Below are 22,457 nucleotides of genomic sequence, written 5' to 3' on the forward strand. Positions count from 1 at the left end.
CTTAGTGCATAAAAATAACTATATCTGATGCTTTGGACTCTAAAGCAAGTGAAGCCTTCTATTGTACTTCTATTGCACATTTTGCTTTATCTTTGCTCTTGTTTTTTGACATTTGAGTAAAATGTGTAACATCTTAGAAAATGAAACAAAATTATATTTATGGCACGTGTGTGCTGTCCGAAGTTGTAGTTAATTACCCACATCTGTGTGTGGCTTCAGGCATTTTGGCATATAAGGCTATCTATTCTCCCCAACTTCCTGTTTCCTGAGTGAGGTTTGGTTTTCAATCTGGGCAAATGAAGACCATTCTGGGGTTCAAAGGGCTCTTTTATCTGCATTCCTTGATATGGACCTGTGCTGGGGACTGGTCAGGTATAACTTATGACTTGGGGAATAGAAGTTTCTTAAAGAGGGCTGAAAGATGTCGCTTTGGATTCTTTACAATTGTGGTCTGGTTGAATCTTAATAATAGCCAAGGACACATGGAGGGGTGGTGCCTCTTTTTGATGTGCAATCTTGAGATACCATGTTTTTCTCTTGCATACCGGCACTGAGACTGGGGAGTGTGCCCTAACCTGAGACTGTTTTTCTCCAACTCCCCTTTCCTTTTGATCTTATTCTGACCATATCAATTCTTGGGGCTCAAGTACTTGAAGTGGGTTTAATATAAAGAGTGTGGAGTGGCCTGGAAAGCAGAGGAATGGGTGGTGGTAAGAACTCGGGACTCTGTGGTGTGTCACATACAGGAAGAAAGCCTTATAAGGCTTAGCCTTTCTTTACCTTATACTTCACAGATCCTTTTCATTTCAGAGGGAGCAGTCAGTGCCCCCTAAGTGCGGTGAACAGTGGTCCAGGTTTTCCCATTACTTTTCCTGTGTCAGCCCCAAAAACCTCCTGTTCGGAGCAAACCAGAATGATTGGTAGCCCTGAGTATAAACTTGGGCTGTCAGTTTCTCTCTTCCTGTTTTGCTGCTTCTCTTTCTCTTTTCCTTTCTTTCTCTCCTCCCTTCTTTCTCTCTTCCTTTCTTTCTCTTTCTCCCTCATTCCCTCCTCCCTCCCTCTTTCTTTTCTTTCCCTTCCTTCCTCCTTTCCTTCTTTTCTTCCTTTCTCTTTTTTTGAGACAAGAGTCTTGCTGTCACCGAGGCTGGAGTGCAGTGGTATGATCTGGGCTCACTATAGCCTCTGCCTCCCGGGTTCATGCGATTCTTGTGCCTCAGCCTCCCAAGTAGCTGGCACTGCAGATGTGCACCACCACATCCAGCTAATTTTTAGTATTTTTAGTAGAGATGGGGTTTTACCATATTGGCCAGGCTGGTCTCAAACTCCTGGCCTCAAGTGATCTGCCCACCTCGGTCTCCCAAAGTGCTGGTATAACAGGCATGAGCCACTGTGCTGAATGCTTTTTTCTGTTTTCTTTTCTTTCTTTCTCTCCTCTCTTTTTCTTTTTTCCCTTCCCTTTCTCTTCCTCTTCCCTTTCTATTCCTCTTCCCCTTCTCTTCCTCTTCTCTTCCTGTTCCCTTCCTTGTCCTTTGCTCTTCCCTTCCTCTTTCTCTTTTTCTCTTTTTTCTTTTTCTCTTCTTTCCCCTTCTTTCTCATCTTTCTCTTTCTTTTCTTTTTCCCTTTCTCTTCTGTTTCTCTTCTTTCTCTTCCTCTTCTTTCTCTTTCTTTTGTTTTCTTTCTTTCTTTGTCACCCAGGCTGGAGTGCAGTGGTGCCATGATAGCTCACTGCAGCTGTGAACTGCTAATTAAAAAAAATTTTTTTGTAGAGACTTGCTATGTTGCCCAGGCTAGTCTCCAACTCTTGGCCTCAAGGAATCCTCCCACCTTGGCTTCCCAAACTTTAGGATTAAAGGCATGAGCCACTGCTTCCTGCCTGGGCTGTCAATTTCTAAGGTTAAGATTTCAGAATTGCAATGAAAAGTTGTGTATACTTGTCAAGCTACCTGTTCAACAAGACAACCTAGACCTGACATGGGTACATGTTAGAATCTTAGTGTATTCATTATGCTTTCTTTTTTAGGAACTATTTAAAATAGATAACTAAGTTTAAAAAAGCAGGTAACTATAAGGAATCATATCAATATCCACTGACCCCCTCTTCAGCTTTATTAAATCCATAATTTGCTACATTTGCTTACATTTTATTTTCTAATAGAAGTTCACGTAGAGTTGAAGTCCCTGTGGTCATTCCTGATCCTATTCTCTTCCCTCTTTGCCCATATGTGAGTTTGGTAATTATTCATTTTCCTGTGTGTTTTACAATTTTATGTCAAATTTGTGGATCTGTAAATATGTTTTGCAGGCATTTATCTTCTATTTCTATTTAATTCTACAGTTTTTTTGTTGTCCATCACTTGGAGATTTACATTTGTAGCTTTGGTTTATTTTAATTACTATTTAGCATTCCAATGAATAAATGCATTGCAAATTGTTTCTGTTCTCATGTTGATAGAATTTTTCCAGTGTTGGGCTGTTAAAAATAATGTTTGTATTTGAGTGGTTTCTTTTTTTTTTTTGTGCATATCTAGGAATGGAACTGTGAGGCCACAGGTGCAGATCTGAAAAGTAACTCTCTTGCTCAATTGTTCTTTAATTCTAATTGGTGCTCACAGATGTCTTACTTTTTGCTAATGTGGGTATGAATAACTGGGGCTTTTACATTTAAGGAAAGTCTTATTTTTAGGTAATTGTAGATTCACATGCAGTGTAAGAAATAATACAGAGATCAAGTATACTATTTATTCAGCTTCACACAATGGTAACATCTTGCAGAAATATAATACAGTATTACATTGGGATATTAATATTGATGCAGCCAAAGGACAGACATTTCTATTGTAATCAGCATGCCACTTTTAGAACCACTTCTACTTTCCTCCTGGACCACTCATGCCAAACCTTCTGTCTCCGCTTTCCTTAATTTTTGTCAAGCACAGATCTGTTCTCCGTTTCTACAATTTTGTCATTTCAAGGGTGTTATATAAATGGGCTCAGCGTTTGTAACCTTTTGGAATTGGTGCTTTTTTTCCCTCAGTGTACTTCCTTGAAGATTCATCCAAGATGTTGCGTGTATCAATACTTGATTCTTTTTATTGCTGAGTGGAATTCCATGGCATGATTGTACCATGGTTTGTTTAACTATTCACCCACCAAAAGACATCTGGGCTGTCTTCAGTTTTTGACTATTACAAATAAAGCTATTGTTAACATTTATGTACTTTTTTTTTTGAGACAGAGTCTAGCTTTGTCGCCCAGGCTGGAGTGCAGTGGTGCCATCTCGCCTCACTGCAACCTCTGCCTCCCAGGTTCACGTGATTCTCCCGCCTCAGCCTCCTGAGTAGCTGGGATTACAGGCACGTGCCACCATGCCTGGCTAATTTTTGTATTTTTTGTAGAGACGGGGTTTCACCATGTTGGTCAGACTGGTCTTGAACTCCTGACCTCGTGATCCACCCGCCTCGCCCTCCTAAAGTGTTGGGATTACAGGAGTGAGCCACCTCGCCCGGCCCATTTATGTACATTTTATGTGAACATACATTTTTATTTCCCTGGGATAAATGCCGAAGAGTTTAATTGTTGAGTCATATGGTTGTTGTATGTTTAGTTTTTAAAGAAATTGACAAACTGTTTTCCGGTGTGGTTGATACATTTCACATTGTCCCAGCAATGTATGAGTGACCCAGTTTCTCGGCATCCTCACCAGCATTTGGGGTCTTCACTATTATTCATCTTAGCCATTGTGATAGGTGTGTAGTGATATTGTGATTTGACTTTGGATTTCCATAATGGCTGATGATATTAAACATCTTTTCATATAGTTATTTGTAATATGTATAGCCCCTTCTGTGAAACGATTGCAGATTTATATTGCTTCGGTTTCTCTGCTGAGTTTTCAGTATCTCCTGAGAACTCAGGCTCCTTCTAGTATCTTAAGAGCAACTGATAAAATTTTCCTTTAGTGTAGTCTAGAAGAATAGCCAAACTTACTCTTAAAAAAAACAAAAACAAAAAAACTCATGCCTACCCAGTCTCACAATTTCTAGTTTGTTCTAATTCTCTTTGCCTGGGACCTAATTCAAGTAGCAGATTATATCAGAAACTTATTTCCATTTTCAGAGTAAAAACACTTAATGTCCAGATATTTCAAGATAGAAGGGAAAGGATAGCACTGTTTTCACTCAATTTCTGTAAATCCTGGTTTCTAGCATGAGTTTTCTGGACAGGTCTTTATATATCATGAAACTGTGGGTATAAAAATGGAAACTTGCTTGCTTCCATAGAAATGGAAGAGCTTGCTTCAAAGAGCTTCAGTTGAACAAGGGAGACAGAAAATGCTCTATACTTAGTATAAACATTATAATATAGATATAGTCTTGTGATTCTAGCTCTACAATAAGTGACTTTGGAGGGTTAGATGAAATCGTATTTTGTATTGATTTTTCTCCCTACATATAGATTCACTAAAGAATGTGTTTGAAGGATGAGTATATGTGTGAATATTTTTAGGGGATGAAGTAATAATACAGAGACCATCTTTTGCAAACTTGTTCACCTCTTAAGACATTTTGTTTTAGTAAGGGATGATCTCTTCATTTGTATTAACAGGGTATGCTAAATTTTTTTGAGCTGATCTATGTAATTGCATACTAACAAAGTTTCTCTTTTCTGCTTTTCAGCTGTTCAAGTACACTGCACCCAGTTTTGGTTCTTTGCCAGGATTAAACCCACGATATTTTACAATTTGTATATGAACCCCGATGAAGTGTTTCTAGGAGATGGCTGCGGTGTAACTTATGTTTTGCCAAATGTCTACTATGAGTTTTTCTACCATCCTCATGACTGTGGTATTGTAATTCAAGTAAGAGAAATGGCTATCTTACTTAAAACCCAAGTGTCCCAGTGTGTGATGTTCCCCTTCCTGTGTCCATGTGTTCTCGTTGTTCAATTCCCACCTGTGAGTGAGAACATGCGGTGTTTGGTTTTTTTGTCCTTGTGATAGTTTGCTAAAAATGATGGTTTCAGCCGGGCGCGGTGGCTCACGCTTGTAATCCCAGCACTTTGGGAGGCCGAGGCGGGCGGATCACGAGGTCAGGAGATCGAGACCACGGTGAAACCCCGTCTCTACCAAAAATACAAAAAATTAGCCGGGCGTGGTGGCGGGCACCTGTAGTCCCAGCTACTCGGAGAGGCTGAGGCAGGAGAATGGCGTGAGCCCGGGAGGCGGAGGTTGCAGTGAGCCGAGATCGCGCCACTGCACTCCAGCCTGGGCGACAGAGCAAGACTCCGTCTCAAAAAAAAAAAAAAAAAAAAAAAAAAAAATGATGGTTTCTAGCTTCATGGGTCCTGTTGTGGGGTGGGGGAAGGGGGGAGGGATAGCATTAGGAGATATACCTAATGTTAAATGATGAGTTAATGGTTGCAGCACACCAACATGGCACATGTATACATATGTAACAAACCTGCACGTTGTGCACATGTACCCTAAAACTTAAAGTATGAAAACAAAAACAAAAAACCCAAGTGTCTTATGGTTCCTTCAGCATACCTACAAACTAGAAGTCACTAAGTGTCTATTTGTAATATGGCCAGACTCTTTAATGATCACATTTAGGACAGAAGCAGTTAAGAAAGGAGATGCTAAATACTTTTTTCTTGTTAGGTGGTAATTGCAGACACGAATTATTCATTAATGTTTAATGAAGAATACAAGGCCAAGTGATATGGTTTAGAATCTGTGTCCCTACGCAAATCTCATGTTCATTGTAATCCCCAATATTGGAGGTGGAACCTGGTGGGAGGTGATGGGGTCATGGGGGTGGACCCTTCATGAATGGTTTAGCACAGCAGTCCCCAAACGTTTTGGCACTAGGGGCCAATTTTGTGGAAGACAATTTTTGCACTGATAGGGGGTGATGGTTTGGGGATGCAACTGTTCCACCTCAGATCACCAAGCATTAGATTCTCATAAGGAGTGCGCAACCTAGATCCCTTGCATGCGCAGTTCACAATAGGGTTCGTGCTCCTATGAGAATCCAGGAGAGCAGGAGAGTTGAACCTTTTGAAGGAAGGAAGTATTTTCCATGCATCACAAGGTTTTTCAACAGTTTCTCTAACTAATTATTTATTATAATTTATGAAGTTTGGTCAATTGCAACCAAAAGGAGGGAGTAACACTAATCAAGCATCAGAAGCCTTTTTAAAGTAAATACTCAGTAATCTCCCAGCCCTAGCCCCTACTCACCAGATATTTTGGGTATACTAAGTCATTGTGTATATCACTGATAAAAGTATAACTGGAATTTTAACTTAATTTAAAAAGTTTTTAAAGTTAGTAAAATCTTGCTATGATATTACTTATTTTTTTCATTATCTCAAACAAAATGCTAAGAGAAGTAATAGAACTTGATTAGGTTTAGATAAATTCCACAGATTGGGTAACATAGAAAGCAAAAGCAAAATTTGAGGTAGAGCTGAGTGTGCGGAATATTAAGAAGTGCTTTTGGGAGAAAGAAGATTGGGCAAAGGGCAAAGCTGAGCTGTGATGCTGGCTCAGAGACAGCTTTGGCTGTCCCTGCACAGGGCTTCACATTCTTGCTGGGTAGGTGATCAGAAGTGGGCCAGGGAGAGGAGTGTGGCCAGGGGTAAGACAGCCCTCAGCAGCTACACAATGCCTGGATGGGGTGAGAGCTGAAGGCTGAAGGCTATCTGGTAACAGCATATCCGGCAGCTGGGTCAACAAGCCCTTATGGGATCTGGGAAGCACGTTAGAGGTCTAATATACCACAGCATGTATTAGGGGGGCACTATCAACCTTGATATAAATTGGGGGGGTGGGAAATATTCAAATGTTAACTTAAGAATCTGGGTGGTGGTAGTATGTTAATTTCATTTTATCTATGCTTATATTTTCAAATTATCCAAAGACAGCAGGATATATCTGAGATAGGAACATTTAAAATTATGTAATGAATATGGGTATCCCTGAATCATCGTATCCTCCTATGCTGTCAAAGACTGGGCCTTATATTGAGAACCATATGCTAAATGTTCTTAGAAAAAAATTAACTCCATTCCGCCCCACCCCCCTGAAAACAGGTATTCTTCCTGTTAGGTATTTACTATATGCTGATAACTTAATCACTATTATTCTTTACCACCATAATTATTGCTTTTTTTTTTTTTAGAAATAAGAAAACAGACCTAATTGTTTAAACACGATTTCCAAGATTCATGATGAATAGAGGCAGCTCCAAGATTCCAAACGTGATTCACATGATCTCAAAGCCCATGCTCGCTTTGAATAAGCAATGCATCACTACAACTGTGTGTCTCAAAAAGAGATGTCAATTGCTTTCTTGAATGTGAATCACAAAGCTCCTTTCTCTTTTAACTAACAAGTATTGCTTGCCTTTTATGTACAAGCACTGTGCCAGATTTTAACCCATCTGTCAGTTTGGAAACTGGTCCTGTTTCCTGTGAAGAGATGCTGTTTATAGTTTAGTGAGAGTGTGACCATTTTTAGAAAGTTTGATGTATCTATAAATTCTTATTTAGATGCCTGTAAGTTTCCTGAGATACTTGAGACAAACATGGGTTTAAAACCTCTCTTTGTCTTGTAGCCTCTCCGGGGAGTTCTTCTGCTTAAAACTAAAATCAAGTATATCTCAAGAGACTCTACTGTCCGATCTGAAATGCCTCTGTCGTGTGTTGTCCACAAGTGAGTATGGAATGCCAGACCCCTGCCCTAGCCCCTGGCTTCATTTACTGTCTAGATGAAAATCCCAAATCTGAAAGGTTAAATGGTACAACCAGTGATGGGAGTGTGGGAGACACCAAACCCTAATGGGAACACAGATCTTTTGATCCTTGGTGTCTTAGTCCTCTGTTGTATGGCTATAAAGAAATGCCGGCTGGGCGCGGTGGCTCACACCTGTAATCCCAGCACTTTGGGAGGCCGAGGCAGGAGGATCATGAGGTCAGAAGATCGAGACCATCCTGGCTAACACGGTGAAACCCCGTCTCTACTAAAAATACAAAAAAAAAAAAAAATTAGCTGGGCGTGGTGGGGGGTGCCTGTAGTCCCAGCTCCTAGGGAGCTTGAGGCAGCAGAATGGTGTGAACCCAGGAGGTGGAGCTTGCAGTGAGCTGAAATCGTGCCATTGCACTCCAGCCTGGGCAACAGAGTGAGACTCCTTCTCAAAAAAAAAAAAAAAAAAGAAAAAAAGAAATGCCGGGTAATTTATAAGAAAAGAAGTTTAATTGGCTCATTGTTCTACAAGCTGCACAGGAAGCATGGCTGGGGAAACCTCAGAGTTTTTTACTCATGGTGGAAGGCAACAGAAGGCAAAGCTGGAGCAGGCACACTGACATGGCTGGAGCAGGAGGAAGTGGTCGGGGGAGGTGCTACACACTTTTAAAAAACCACATCTCCCGAGAACTCTATCATGAGACCAGCACCAAAGGGATGGTGCTAAACTAGGGGTCCATAACCCCTGAGCCATGGACATGTAGTGGTCCCTTGCCTGTCAGGAACCTGGCAGCACAGAAGGAGGTGAGCAGCAAGCCAGCATTACCACTTGAGCTGTATCTCCTGTCAGATTAGTGGCGGCATTGGATTCTCATAGGAGCACGAACCCTATTGTGAACTGCGCATGCGAGGGATCTAGGTTGCGCATTCCTTATGAGAATCTAATGCCTGGTGATCTGAGGCGGAACACTTGCATCCCCAAACCATCACCCCCATCAGTGCAAAAATTGTCTTCCACAAAATTGGCCCCTGGTGCCAAAACGTTTGGGGACTGCTGTGCTAAACCATTCATGAAGGGTCCACCCCCATGACCCCATCACCTCCCACCAGGTTCTGCCACCAATATTGGGGATTACAATGAACATGAGATTTGAGTAGGGACACAGATTCCAAACCATATCATCACTTGGCCTTGTATTCTTCAAAAGTTGTTACAACTGTCCCCTAGAACATAGGAATAGTAGGAATATTATTGAAAAGTGAAATGATGACTTATTTTTTGATATAAGTGTCAGGGTCCCTGAAAACCTGATAGGTTTTCACCAACCAAATCAAGTTATTTAAGTTATTTAAACTTGAACCCATATGCAAGTTTCCTGAAGGCAATAGAGAAAGCATAATGAAGTCTAAAAGATACTGAACTCATCAGGTTGTCAAGATCAGCATGTACTACGCAGGGCTGACAGTGTTGGGAGAGAGACATCTTAAAACAGGATTTGTGGGTTAAGATTGGGTCTTTTTTTTTTTTTATTGACATCTTGAGAAAGTCTAAGTGCTTATTTCATATTAGATGCCTGTATCAAAATATCTCGTGTACCATATCTATCTATCTATCTATCTATCTATCTATCTATCTATCTATCTATCTATCTATCATCTATCTATCAATCATGTACCCACAGAAACTAAAAATAAAAAAATTTAGAAAATTAACAACCATTTTGATTAGGTCTTAGCAAAAGTGTGATATATTTGGCAGGACTTTGGACAATTTTTCAATTAGGTTTTTCTGGTTAAAATCCTGAACTGAAAATTTTTTTCCCTGAGTAATTACAGAAGAGCCATATTACATAGAGCTCTTCTCACAGATAATTATAATAGCAGCTAACATTTATTAATCACTTACTATATGCCTACACTGTGCTTGTATGAATGTATTTGTTCCTTCTGCTAACTCAATGAGGTAGATATTATTCTTTTTTATTTTTTTTTATTTTTAAGTGGTTGAGCCTCCTTATTTTGCTCAGGCTGATCTTGAACTTCTGGGTTCAAGGAAGTCTCTCTTTTCAGCCTCCCATGTAGCTGGGACTATAGGTACCCAGCTGTGGTGGTAGATACTATTATGCCAAATTCAGGATGAGAAAATTGAAACAGAGAAATTAAGTTACTTGGTCAACATCATTTGCTGGCAGATGGTGGAATCAAGAAGTGAACCCAGAAGTCTGTTTTTTAAGTCTTTGCTTCTTAGCACCACAAATACTGCCTGTGATGTTCTGGGGCGGGGTGTGTTGGGGAGTGGTGGCAGGAAGCAGAAATCAATACATCTACTAATAATAGGAATTTGGCCCCAAGTTCAGCCTTGTAAATGCTAGGATCTGAGTAGATCTTAACCACTATGTGATATTTTTCTATCTTCTCTTATTTTAGTCAGCATCGTCTTTTAAATGCAGTTGAAATGAGAGATGGGGAAACTGACAATGTTAATGCATGGGAGATAGAGGTGAGAATACACATTGCGAATGAAGACATGGCAGTAACTTCTGCAACACAATCTTGGTAAGAATGCTTTAAAACTGGCATCTTATGATTTTTGTCCAGGTATGTCCTAGATACCAGTCAATACAATTGTCAAGGAAATGGCACACATTTGTGTTAAGGTGCATTGTGCCTAAAAGGTTTCCGGTTCAAGAATGCAAATTCATGATTTCCTATGTTTGTTGAAGATTTTATTGATCATGGTGGTCTTGATAATCTGTTACTAACTGGGAACCCCATATAACTAAGAGCTATCCATTTTGGGTATTATGTGAAATACTATAATTAACTTAAAAAGAAAATACCTATCAATTTCAATATCAATAAAGTTCTGAATTGTAATAAATGAGTATTAACACTGAGCCTACAAAGTGGCTTAGATATGTTGATGATCCCTGGGAAAGTGAACTCAGAAGTGTCATAAGTCTGTGTTGCAACTTTTTCCAGAAAGTACCAAATGACTGTAAGGTAGTATAGTTTTTCATTCTTGAGCCCCATATGAAGGTATATTATGAAAAATCCACACATATTAATATCTGGCTATTAATAAAAGGATGGAGCTGTGTTTAATAGAGAGTAAACAGGATACCTAGAACATTTGGGATGTACTTCATAGCTTAGAGGGCAAAAGTATCCTTATTCACTTATACATACATCGCACTTGAATCATTAAACACTTAAGGATTACAGTCTCGAGGATAGAACATATACTTTCTTTCTTCTCCTCCCTTACCTCCCACTTACACCTTCTCCTTCATTTCCATACATGTACATTGCTTCACTTATGAATAACAGGCTCTTGGAAGTAGGGAAGTAATGTTTACATTGGGACATATATTTTACTGTCTTTCTTCCATTTCAGTAAGAATCTGACTGCTACACTCCCTTGTTCATCAAATGAGTACCTTTACTGCAAGAGAAGAAACTGTTCTGTCCACTCTGATATTGAGAGGCAATTTGGAATCTCTGCCATGATTACTTAGGACTGAGGATTTAATGTGCTATTTTGTGAAAATCTGAAAAGCAGGAAGGGGATTTAATGCTCTCAGCTGTTATCCATCTGAAAAACCTAAATTGTGATTTTAAATAAAATGCAGTCTGCCTTCCACTATTCCCTTTTTAAAATAGGAACTGCCACTGCTTTTAACTTTATGAAGTTTTATTTATGAATAAAGTTTATACTATTATATATCTGTTTCTAGTTATTGCAAGACTGACTTGTATGTAATTTTAAGCTTCAATGCTCATTAGAAATAGGTTTTTAAGGGTACAGTTACTAACTCGTCTCAGTTGCTGATTCATGCCCTTAGCTAAGGCTTAGTTGTGGTTGGTCCTGGTAACAGTGCCTAATCATTCATTTATTCCACAAAGAATCCCTCATGGAGTTCACACTTTAGTAGGAGGAGGCAGAGTATACACAAAAAACATACTCTATGGTATTTTAAGAAAGAGTAAATGCACCTTAGGGAATAGAGGCAGAGTAAGAAGATAGGGAATACTTGGGTGAGGGTTGTGGTCCTTAATATGGCATCAGGGAAGGCATCCCTTGAAGGTGATGATTGAGGAAAGAGCTGGAGGAAGTGAGGGAATGAACCCTGCAGATCCTGGAGGGAAGGCCGTTTGCATATGTACCCTAAAACTTAAAGTATAATAATATTAAAATTAAAAAAAGAATATGGGAACAGCTGATGTAAAGTCGCTGAGTGTTTGCAGAACAAGGCCAGCATGATTGGAGAGGGAAAGTCATACAGATGAGGTCTTAAAACAACAACTGAAACACCTAAAACAATGAGTGGAGTACCTCATCTAATGTCTCAAAGTTGATGGACACACTTGGCTTTTGTTTGAAATAAGATGGGAACCCCCTAGAAAGCTCTAAATGGAGGAATGACGTGATCTGACTTGGATTTTTATGATCAGGATCACCCTGGCTGCTGGATGGAGAATGGATACCAAGAGGAAGCAGGGACTGAAGTAGGGAGAGGAATTAGGTAGTAGTGACTACAAGGCCAACGGTCTTCAGCCAGGGGCAATTTTACCCTCTGGGGAATGTATCTGGAAGCAGCTTTGTTCATTACAGTGATGGTATTAGTGTGCTACTGGCATCTGTATAGACCTAGGGATGCTGCTGAACATCTACAGTGCCTTAGACAGCCACTGATGACAAAGTTTTCAGGGCCCAGAGTCAATAGTACTGAGGATGAGAACCCTGGTTTAGATGTAGCATGGATTTCATAGGAAGAGTTCAAGTCAATTGATCTAAGGATTTGCAGACAGCTAGAGATGAAGTATGTTAGAGGAATCTGGAGAGTTTAGGATTTATGAGCTACTATAAAGTGGGAGATGCTACTATCTTGGATAAAAATGTGGAAGATGTTGGTTTGGAACCTTATTTTGAAAATGCCATGTTTAAGATGCTGCTTAGATCTCCAAGAGGAGAGAGCAAGTCAGTAGTTGAATATAGAGGTCTGGAGTTCAGAGGGAGAAGGTCCAGACTGGATGTAGAACATTAGGATTCATCAGCACATACTAATACTTAAAGCCAGTAAGATTGCATGAGTTCAAAGCAAAGAAGTGAGGAAAATGAAGATAATCAGTCCAAGGTTTGGGTCTTGGCATATCCAATGTTAAGAGGTTGCTGAGAGAAGGCAGAATCTTTGAATGAGCCAAAGAGAAGACAGTAGGTCAACTGGAAGTAAAACCAGGGCAGAGTGGGGTCCTGGGAGCCGTGCAGGTGGAGCTGTCAGCTATATCTTCTGTTGCTGAAAAGTTAAGTGGGATGAGAACTAAGGGTTGTCCATTAGATCTAGCAATGTGAGGGGCATTGATGACTTTGGTAAAAGACAGTTTTGGTGGAGAGGTGTGGGTGAAAGTTGGTTGGATCAGCTTTAAGGAAGTATGAGAAGAAAGAAACCCAAAGGTATGAGTACAAGTGGCTTTTTCTAGGAGTATGGCTGTAAAGAGAAAAATAGAAATGGAGTCATTGTAGGGGAAAGTGGAGACAGAAACTAGCGTATCAGATAAGTACCTGCACATGGTAATAGTTTTTTTTATAGATTACCATGAATTTCTGAATACTTTTTAAAGAGATCCAGATGTTTAAGAAATGATTAAGAAATTTTGGTTTCAGAGTTGTATCCTTGAATAAAAACTGCCTGCATTACTATCACATGATAGCAAAAAGTCCCAAACATTTATAATAATCACTACAGCTATTTATGATAAATTATCAAATTGCAAAAAAATCCAAACTAGTGTACAGGTGGAGGGATAAGATGGATTGCTGAAATGCTGAATATAAAAAAAGGTGGGCAGAAGGTTCAGGCACATCAGTGTCAGGTGGGGTCACCTCGTATTGCTTAAATTACCTTCACAATAACAGATCCTAAAATTAAAAAAAAAATGGCATGAAATTATACATACTTACTTTTCTGTCACTACCATAGACCTAAAAAAGAGAGAGATCGCTGAGCACAATTTTCATGCTTACTTTACCTACTCTCTTGAACTTTGGAGCCCAGGTAATCAGGAAAGGCTACGATTTTTAGAAAATTGGGCTGAGTACATGGTACAGCATTAGAAGGTGTGCATATGCAGCGCCTGAGTTCATTGCGAGCTGTAAAGTCACGCGAGGCAGCGGGCGGGCTTCATTTTGTGGTCTGCATCCTGAGAGGTCGTTGCTTTGGATCTGGCATCATGAAGGCTCTCTTGGAGATAGCTTTAGTTCATCTTCTTGTTGCTGTGATTTTTCTGGGTGTGGAGAACCAAGCAGTATAAATCATACATTTCAGAAATTTGTTCAAAGAGGTGGCTTTTGTTGACAGGCTCAATGTGCACGTTGAACGAATGAACTGCATTTTTTTTTTTCTTTTGAGATGGAGTCTTGCTCTGTCGCCAGGCTAGAGTGCAGTGGCACAATTTTTTTTTTTTAGCTGACAACCATTATTTGGACAGGTTTCCAAAATCATGCTTCCATCTTTATAATTTAAAAAGAGTCAAACTTCCTAACTGGTCAGAATGCAAAAATTAATCAGCCTGACGAGTTCCAGAGGATTGATTGGTCAGCCAAGTAATTTCTTACTTTAATTTGAATCAATATCTGTGAGAAAAAATATTTTTAACATTCCATTGATTCATGTTATATTTGGTATAATATGAATCAATGGAATGGAATCAATAGTATAACATGAATCAATATTTAAAATGGAGCACTAGATATCAAGACCTATTATAAAAGCATTTGGTTAAGGTGGTGCCTGTCATGTTGTAAAGTTATTTGTTATTTATTATAAAGTTATTTATCAGAGGCAAAAAATAGTATTTTGTTGGGAGGATGCTTAAATATCCTATTTCTTCAATATGGAGATTCCTTAAAGAGCTAAAAGTAAATCTATTTGATCCACCAATCTTACTACTTCGTATCTACCCAAAGGAAAATAAGTCATTATATGAAGAAGACATGTATGCTTACAGCCACACAATTCACAATTGCAAAGATGTGGAACTAACCTAAGTGCCCACTGACAAATGAGTGGTAAAAAAAAATGTGGTGCATATATATACCATGGAATACAACTTGGCCATTAAAAGGAATGGCATAATGTCTTTTGCAGCAACTTGGATGGAGCTGGAGGCAATTATTCTAAGTCAAGTAACACATGAGTTGCAAACTAAAAACCCTCTGTTCTCACTTATAAGTGGGAGCCAAGCTATTAGTACACAAAGACATGCAGAGTGATATAATGGACTTTAGAGACTCAGAAGGCGGGGAAGTTGGGAGGGGTGCTAGGAATAAAACATGACATGTTAGGTACAGTGTACACTACTTGGTCACGGATGCACTAAAAGCTCAGAATTCACCACTATCTAATTCATCTATCTAACAAAAAAATCAATTGTACCCCCAAAGCTATTGAAACCAAAAATATCCTGTTTCTTGTCAAATTTTTACTAGTTTTAGCACCCACTGATTTTTGTTCCAAGTAATTATTAATGTGGTGGCTGCAAATATTGATTTCCGCCCCACCTTTGCCCCCCTTCAATCATTCCTTCTATTAGTTGGCATTCTTAGATAAGTTAGAACTTGCCCCTTCCCATTTTCCATTATGTCTAATGTAGCTATATTAATACACATTTTCCTCTGGTTAGCATGTATGCTGTCTTTTTCTATTGGTTTACTTTTACATTTTTCTGTCTTCATGCTTTAAGCATGACCATTTCCTCCAGTGAGTTTAATTTTCCTTCTGCCTATGGCTAGAAAATGTCCTTGTTCTTAGGAACTACTTCAGCCCCTTGATTGTTCTGGCTTAGAGCAGGAGTCCCAGATTGAGCTTCCCTACCTGCTGTTGTGAGTTTTAGTATTTACAAAGGACTTTTGCTAGAGGAATTGGGTCCAGAGCAACTTTTCCCTTGTTGGCTTCCTTGTTGCTCAGTTTCCTGCTACTCAGGCTCTGGTCTCCTGACTTTGCTGCCTTGCTTCTGTTTCTAAAATTTCTCTCAGATCTCATATATATGCATATATATTTTTTCTCTCTAGGAAGAGAAACTGTTTCCTAAGACAGAAATGCACTGACGTGTTCTTGTTGGATCTTTCAGACTTTGACATATACTGTACTCTTGACTTACTTCATGTCAAAATTAAAGCACTGACAGTTGATGACTGGTATGTGCTTTCTAATGAGGTGTCTCTGGAAAGTGGGTGTTCTGTAACCAATGTATGGCAAGACTTTTTGTATGTTTCCGTACCCTACAACTGACGGTGGCATCAAATCTCAGATAAGAGCAATTGCTATTTTTCTTGGTTAGGTTGTTTGGGCAGCCCAGGAATCAGCTGCCTCAGAGATGGTCCTTGTAAAGCAAGGCTAATCTGATTTTTATAAATATATTTTTTCAGAACATAGGAAATCAACATGTAATATAGATAATAGTTCCTTGCCTGTCAGTCAATGAATTAAACCTCTTAAGCATATTGAGCTCTAGGATAGGGATTGGCAAACTTGTTCTGTAAAAGTCTCCATAGTATAGTCATGAGTTGCTTACTAGTGGGAATATTTTCTGAGAAATGCATTGCTAGGCGATTTCATCATTGTGCAGACTTCATAGAGTGTACTTACACAAACCTAGATGGCATAGCCCACTTTACACCTAGGCTATATGGTATAGCCTGTTGCTACTAGGACACAAACCTGAACAGCATGTTACTGTGCTGGATATTGTAGGCAACTGTATCACATTGGTATCTGTGTATCAAAACATATGTAAACATAGAAAAGATAAACAGGGTACACTTGTATAGAGAAGCTCCATTATAATCTCGTGGGAACACAGTCATATATGCGGTCTCTTCTTGACCAAAATATCATTGTGCAATGTGACTGTATGCATTTTAGGCTTTGTAGATCATAAAGTTTCTGTTGCAACTACTCAGCTCTGCCCTTGTTCCATGAAAGCAGACATGTGCAGTACGTAAACAAATAAGCATGGCCACGTGTATTCTAATAAATTTTTTTTTACCAAAATAGGTAGTGGGCTAGATTTGGCTTGTGGGCTGTAGTTTGCTGAACCCTGCTCCATGGTATCTAAGTTAAATTGAACACAGAACTTGCTCTGAATATGTTGACAGTTCTGCAGAGAGTATCGTTTTTATTTCTCTATTTACAGCAAAATCACTCATCTAGTAGTTTTAAATTCAATGTAATTGTTGAAATAGTAGAAGTTAAGTCCATTTTCTACCAGAGAAAAGTGAAGGGACTTTATCTATCTATCTATCTATCTATCTATCTATCTATCTATCTATCTATCTATCTATCTATCTATCATCTATCTATCATCTAATTATCTATCTAATCATCTATCTATATATTCTTCTATAAAAATAATAGCATCTTTCATTGAGTTTACTCTTTCCCTGAGTTTATACTAAGCTTCTCGAGGGTTGGAGGGAGAACACTGTAGTTTTGAGGATTCATGTATGATCCTCATATAGAATTATCTGAATATACATCTATACTTGTCAAATTCTGAAGCCCAATTTAGATGTGGGCCTTTTTTTCTTTAATCAGGCTCTCCTTTTGTTTTCTTCTTCTTTTTTTTAACGTGTAAAAAAATTGTAAGAATTTATCTCAGAAATCAAGAATCATTTTGTTAGACAAAGAGAACATATAGAGGTGCTATACAAACATGAAACTGAGCCTATATCTAGTAGTGGTATCATGAGAACTTTTTATTATGATTTACCTATTTTTTCCTAATACTGTAGAATTTGCATACCTTCTGGGAAGAAAGCACAAAAAAACACTTTATGGTTTACATTAGAATGAGATAAAATTCATCAACTGGCCAAAGGAAATCAAGGACCCAATATTATATAGAAAATAAAATATTTCAGTGAATGTGCTTATTAAAGCATTTCATCAACCGTTAACTATCTTTTTAAATCCTTTCAGTCTAATTGTGGATATTATTTATATTGACTTCTTAAGGGCCAATATCTTCATGAATTTTTCATATCTTTATGATTTTTTTTGTCTAATACTACAATCCTATGAATCTGGCATTGTCTCATTTCATAGGAAACCATGACTTTTAGGAAGATAGAAATAGTAAGCTATTCAGGGAAAATACAAAATTTAAACAAAGAATAAGCCCAATTATACAATAAATGATTTAATTGCTTTTTAAATAATGGTATTTGAATAATTATGTTGTATCATAGAAGCAATAGATTTAGATTAAATTAAAACTTACTAGGGGTTCCTACTTTCCTACACAGTGTGCCAAGTTTAATAGATCATCTATTTTTTTTTTTTTTCTTTGAGACAGGTCTTGCTCTGTTGCCTGGGCTGGAGTGCAGAGGCATGCTCATGGCTCACTGCAGCCTCAATATCTCAACAGTGCTCGGTGGGCTCAAGCAATCCTCCCACCTCTCAGTCTCTGAGTAGCTGGGACTACATGCTCACGCTACCACAACTGACTAATCTTTGTATTTTTTGTAGAGGTAGATTTATGCCGTGTTGCCCAGGTTGGTCTTGACTCCTGGGCTCAACTGATCCTCCTCTTTTGGCCTCCCAAAGTGGGGATTACAGGCATGGGCCACTGTGCCTGGCCAGATCGTCTATTTTTATTTATTATTTTCATTTATTCCATTTATTGAATAGAACAAAGTATGTGGAGCTGTGCTAGGTGCTGTGAGACAGTGCCACTCAAAGAATGACATGTGATTAATGGACTAGTACACCAATCTGTGACCAGCGGATACAGAAATGGAAGGCGAACTACTTTTGTAGCAATTGGATATCCAAGAATGCCCTCATTAGGCTTGCAGTTTTCTTTCCTCCCTCCCTTCCTCTCCTCTCTCCCTTCCTTCTTTTTCTTCTTTTTTTTTTAAAGTAATTCATTTTCATTGTCAAATGTATTAGTTCAAGGTGGGTTGTGGACCAAAATCATGATAGCAATAGCAGTTTCCTTGGCTGAGGACATTTGCCTCAGGGAGTCATGGCTAAATTAATCACGTGATTTGCAGGGCGGCCAGTCTCCCCTTGTTTCCCTCCCATCTTCTTTCTTTTTATTTATTTATTTATTTATTTATTTATTTATTTATTTATTTATTTATTTTTTTGAGACGGAGTCTCGCTCTGTCGCCCAGGCTGGAGTGCAGTGGCGCAATCTCGGCTCACTGCAAGCTCCGCCTCCTGGGTTCACGCCATTCTCCTGCCTCAGCCTCCCGAGTAGCTGGGACTACAGGTGCCCGCCACCACGCCCGGCTAATTTTTTGTATTTTTAGTAGAGACGGGGTTTCACCGTGGTCTCGATCTCCTGACCTCGTGATCTGCCCGCCTCGGCCTTCCAAAGTGCTGGGATTACAAGCGTGAGCCACCGCGCCCGGCCCTCCCATCTTCTTTCATCAGAGCCCTAAGATAGTCCTGAGATCTCAGGAGCCCTATTTAGTATACACTGCACTATATTTATAGTCTTTTATCCCTCACCCCTTTCCCACTCTTCCCTGAGTCCCCAGAGTCCATCATGTCTTTCTTATGCCTTTGCGTCCTCATAGCTCAGCTCCCACATATAAGTGAGAACATACAATGTTTGGTTTGCCATTCCTAAGTTGGTTCACTTAGAATAATAGTTTCCAATCTCATCCAGGTCACTGTGAGTAGTGTTAATTCATTCCTTCTTATGGCTGAGTAGTATTCTATTATATATATAACAGTTTCTTTATCCACTCATTGATTGATGGGCATTTGGGTTTGTTCTGTGATTTTGTAATTGCAAATTGTGCGGCTACAAATATGCGTGTGCAAGTATCTTTTTCATATGACAGATCATCTAATTTTAAAAACAAATATGCCTTTCTGTTCACTTTAACCTAAATTTGTTCGTTTTAAAAACTTTGAATGCTTCTTTGAATTCTGTAAAAATTTAACTGTAATGTAATTGATAAATCTACTTAAAATTTATTTTATACCCTCAGGTTTTAAAAATGAAGGTTACTTTTAGATCTCTGCTAATATTTATCTCAAGAACATTACCAAGGCGAGGACTCATGCATATTTCATGTGCTGTTGAGCGAGATGGATCTTCATCACACCCTGCCATTTCATTTATCCATCCAAGGTACTTGTCTTCGGAGAGAACATTAAATGTCACCCTGGAATGTCTGTTTAATGATGATACTGGTTTCTGTTTTAAAATGTGTCATCATACATGTTCTTTGGATCTTCAACCACCTATTTTCCAAATAAAATTCTGAAAATGAGCTGAAGGGGCACTTTCTTTTTTTTTTTTTTGAGACAGAGTCTCACTCTGTTGCCCAAGCTGGAGTGCAGTGGCGTGATCTCGGCTCATTGCAAGCTCCGCCTCCCAGGTTCATGCTGTTCTCCTGCCTCAGCCTCCCGAGTAGCTGGGACTACAGGTGCCGACCACCACGCCTGGCTAATTTTTTGTAGAGACAGGGTTTCACCGTGTTAGCACGGTGAAACTTAAACAAATTGTTAGAAGCTTAAACAAATTTACAAGAAAAAACCAACCCCCTAAAAAGTGGGCAAAGGGCATGCGCCCAGCACTTTAGGAAGCTGAAGCAGGTGAATCACCTGAGGTCAGGAGTTCGAGACCAGCTTGGCCAACATGGCAAAACCCCATCTCTACTAAAAATACAAAAATTAGCCAGGCGTGGTGGCATGTGCCTGTAGTCCCAGCTACTTGCGAAGCTGAGGCAGGAGAATCACTTGAACCTGAGAGGCAGAGGTTGCAGTGAGCCAAGATAGTACCACTGCACTCGAGCCTGGGTGACAGAGCAAGATTTCGTCTCAAAAACAAACAAAAAAAGAAGACATACATGCGGCCAACAATCATATGGAAAAAAGTTCAACATCACTGATTGTTAGAGAAATGCAAATTAAAACCACAATGAGATACCATCTAACACTAGTCAGAATGGCTACTATTAAAGAGTCAAAAAATACAAATGCTGGTGAGGTTGTAGAGAGAAAGGAATGCTTATACACTGTTGGTGGGAGTGTAAATTAGTTCAGCCGTTGTGGAAGATGGTCTGGAGATTCCTCAAAGACCTAAAGACAGAGAAACCATTTGATCCAGCAATCCCATTACTAAGTATATACCCAAAGGAATATAGAATAATATATATTATATTATAAAAACATGCATGTGTATGTTCATTGCAGTACAATTCACAATAGCAAAGACATGGATTCAACCTAAATGTCCATCAATGATAGATTGGATAAAGAAAATGTGGTACATATACACCAGGGAATACTATGCAGTCATAAAAAAGGACAAGATCATGTCCTTTGCATGGACATGGATGGAGCTGGAGGCCATTATCCTTAGCAAATGAATGCAGAAACAAAAAACCAAATACCACATGTTATCACTTATAAGTGGGAGCTGAATAATGAAAACACATGAACAGGTACAGGGAAACAACACACACTGGGGCCTTTTGGAGGGTGGAGGGTGGGAAGAGGAAGAGGGTCAGGAAAAATAACCAGTGGGTACTAGGCTTAATGCTTGGGTGATGAAATAATCAGAACAGCAAACCCCCATGACACAAGTTTACCTGTGTAACAAACCTGCACTTGTACCCCTGAACTTAAAAGTTAAAAATACACAAAAGGCCAGGTGCAGTGGCTCATGCCTGCAATCCCAGCACTTTGGGAGGCTGAGGTGGGCGGATCACCTGAGATCAGAAGTTCGAGACAAGCCTGGCCAACATGGTGAAACCACATCTCCACAAAAAATACAAAAATTAGCCGGGCATGGTGGCCCTTGCCTGTAGTCCCAGCCATTTGGGAGGCTGAGGCATGAGAATCACTTGAACTCAGGAGGCAGAGGTTGCAGTGAGTCGAGATCACGCCACTGCACTCCAGCCTGGATGACAGCATGAGACTCCATCTCAAAAAAATAAAAAACATACACAAAACACAACAAATGAAATATAAAATAATACAGCCACTGTGGGGGAGTTTGGCAGTTTCACTCCTAGGTTGTCATGTAAGGACTAATAGTAAGGCCTGGTATCATGTGCTATCTCAGCATCTGGTAAAACTGGAATGGCTATAAAGGCGTAACTGCATATTTATCTCCCTCCTCCGCTCCTGAAGATAAGGTCCCCGCTAAACAGCTCTGCTTATCAAGGAGACCAGATACAGTTCCTGCTTATCTCTGTGAACAGTGGGTTTCAGTTCCCTGGCAGCCTGCAGAATTATTCAGACAAGCCAATCATACGCTCCTGTGGGATCTAGAGGTCACCTCACCCTCTTGATATTACAAAGCTTATGTCCCAGAGCCCCTGGTGGTTCCCTCTGCTCCTAAGTGCAGTCCTCGTGTGGACCTATGTGCTATGTGGTGTTCTCCTATGCAAGGCTGTGAATGTACACACCAATGAATTGCTTTGGAGTGCTTCTGCTCAGTGTCAGGTGTTGTGTGTTTGGCTATCACCATAGCCCTAGGATAGGAATCTCTCCCTCAGCAAGGCAGTGAATAGGAGGCAATTAAAGCTGAGTCAAATACCCCAAATAATCGAAAACACGAATTCAAACAAATGTTGAACAAGAGCTTTCAGAGTAGTACTATTCTCAAAGATGGAAACAACCCAAAATTCATCAATGAATGAATGACTAAAGAAAATGTGCTATACCCATACAACGGAATA

At 39.5% G+C, this 22,457-nt stretch overlaps 1 protein-coding gene across 1 annotated transcript; it reads left to right on the forward strand.

The window, feature by feature from the left end:
* Positions 1-273: 273 nt before the first annotated feature.
* OOSP1 (oocyte secreted protein 1) lies at positions 274-20,036 on the forward strand. The gene is made up of 5 exons (XM_058438217.1): positions 274-372; positions 4,677-4,858; positions 7,620-7,717; positions 10,175-10,303; positions 19,755-20,036. The coding sequence occupies exons 1-5, from the start codon at positions 297-299 to the stop codon at positions 19,759-19,761; spliced, it is 492 nt and encodes a 163-aa protein (XP_058294200.1). The 5' UTR covers positions 274-296; the 3' UTR covers positions 19,762-20,036.
* Positions 20,037-22,457: the final 2,421 nt, after the last annotated feature.

This window comes from Hylobates moloch, unplaced genomic scaffold (assembly GCF_009828535.3).
Source record: "Hylobates moloch isolate HMO894 unplaced genomic scaffold, HMol_V3 SCAFFOLD_5, whole genome shotgun sequence".
NCBI lineage: Eukaryota > Metazoa > Chordata > Mammalia > Primates > Hylobatidae > Hylobates > Hylobates moloch.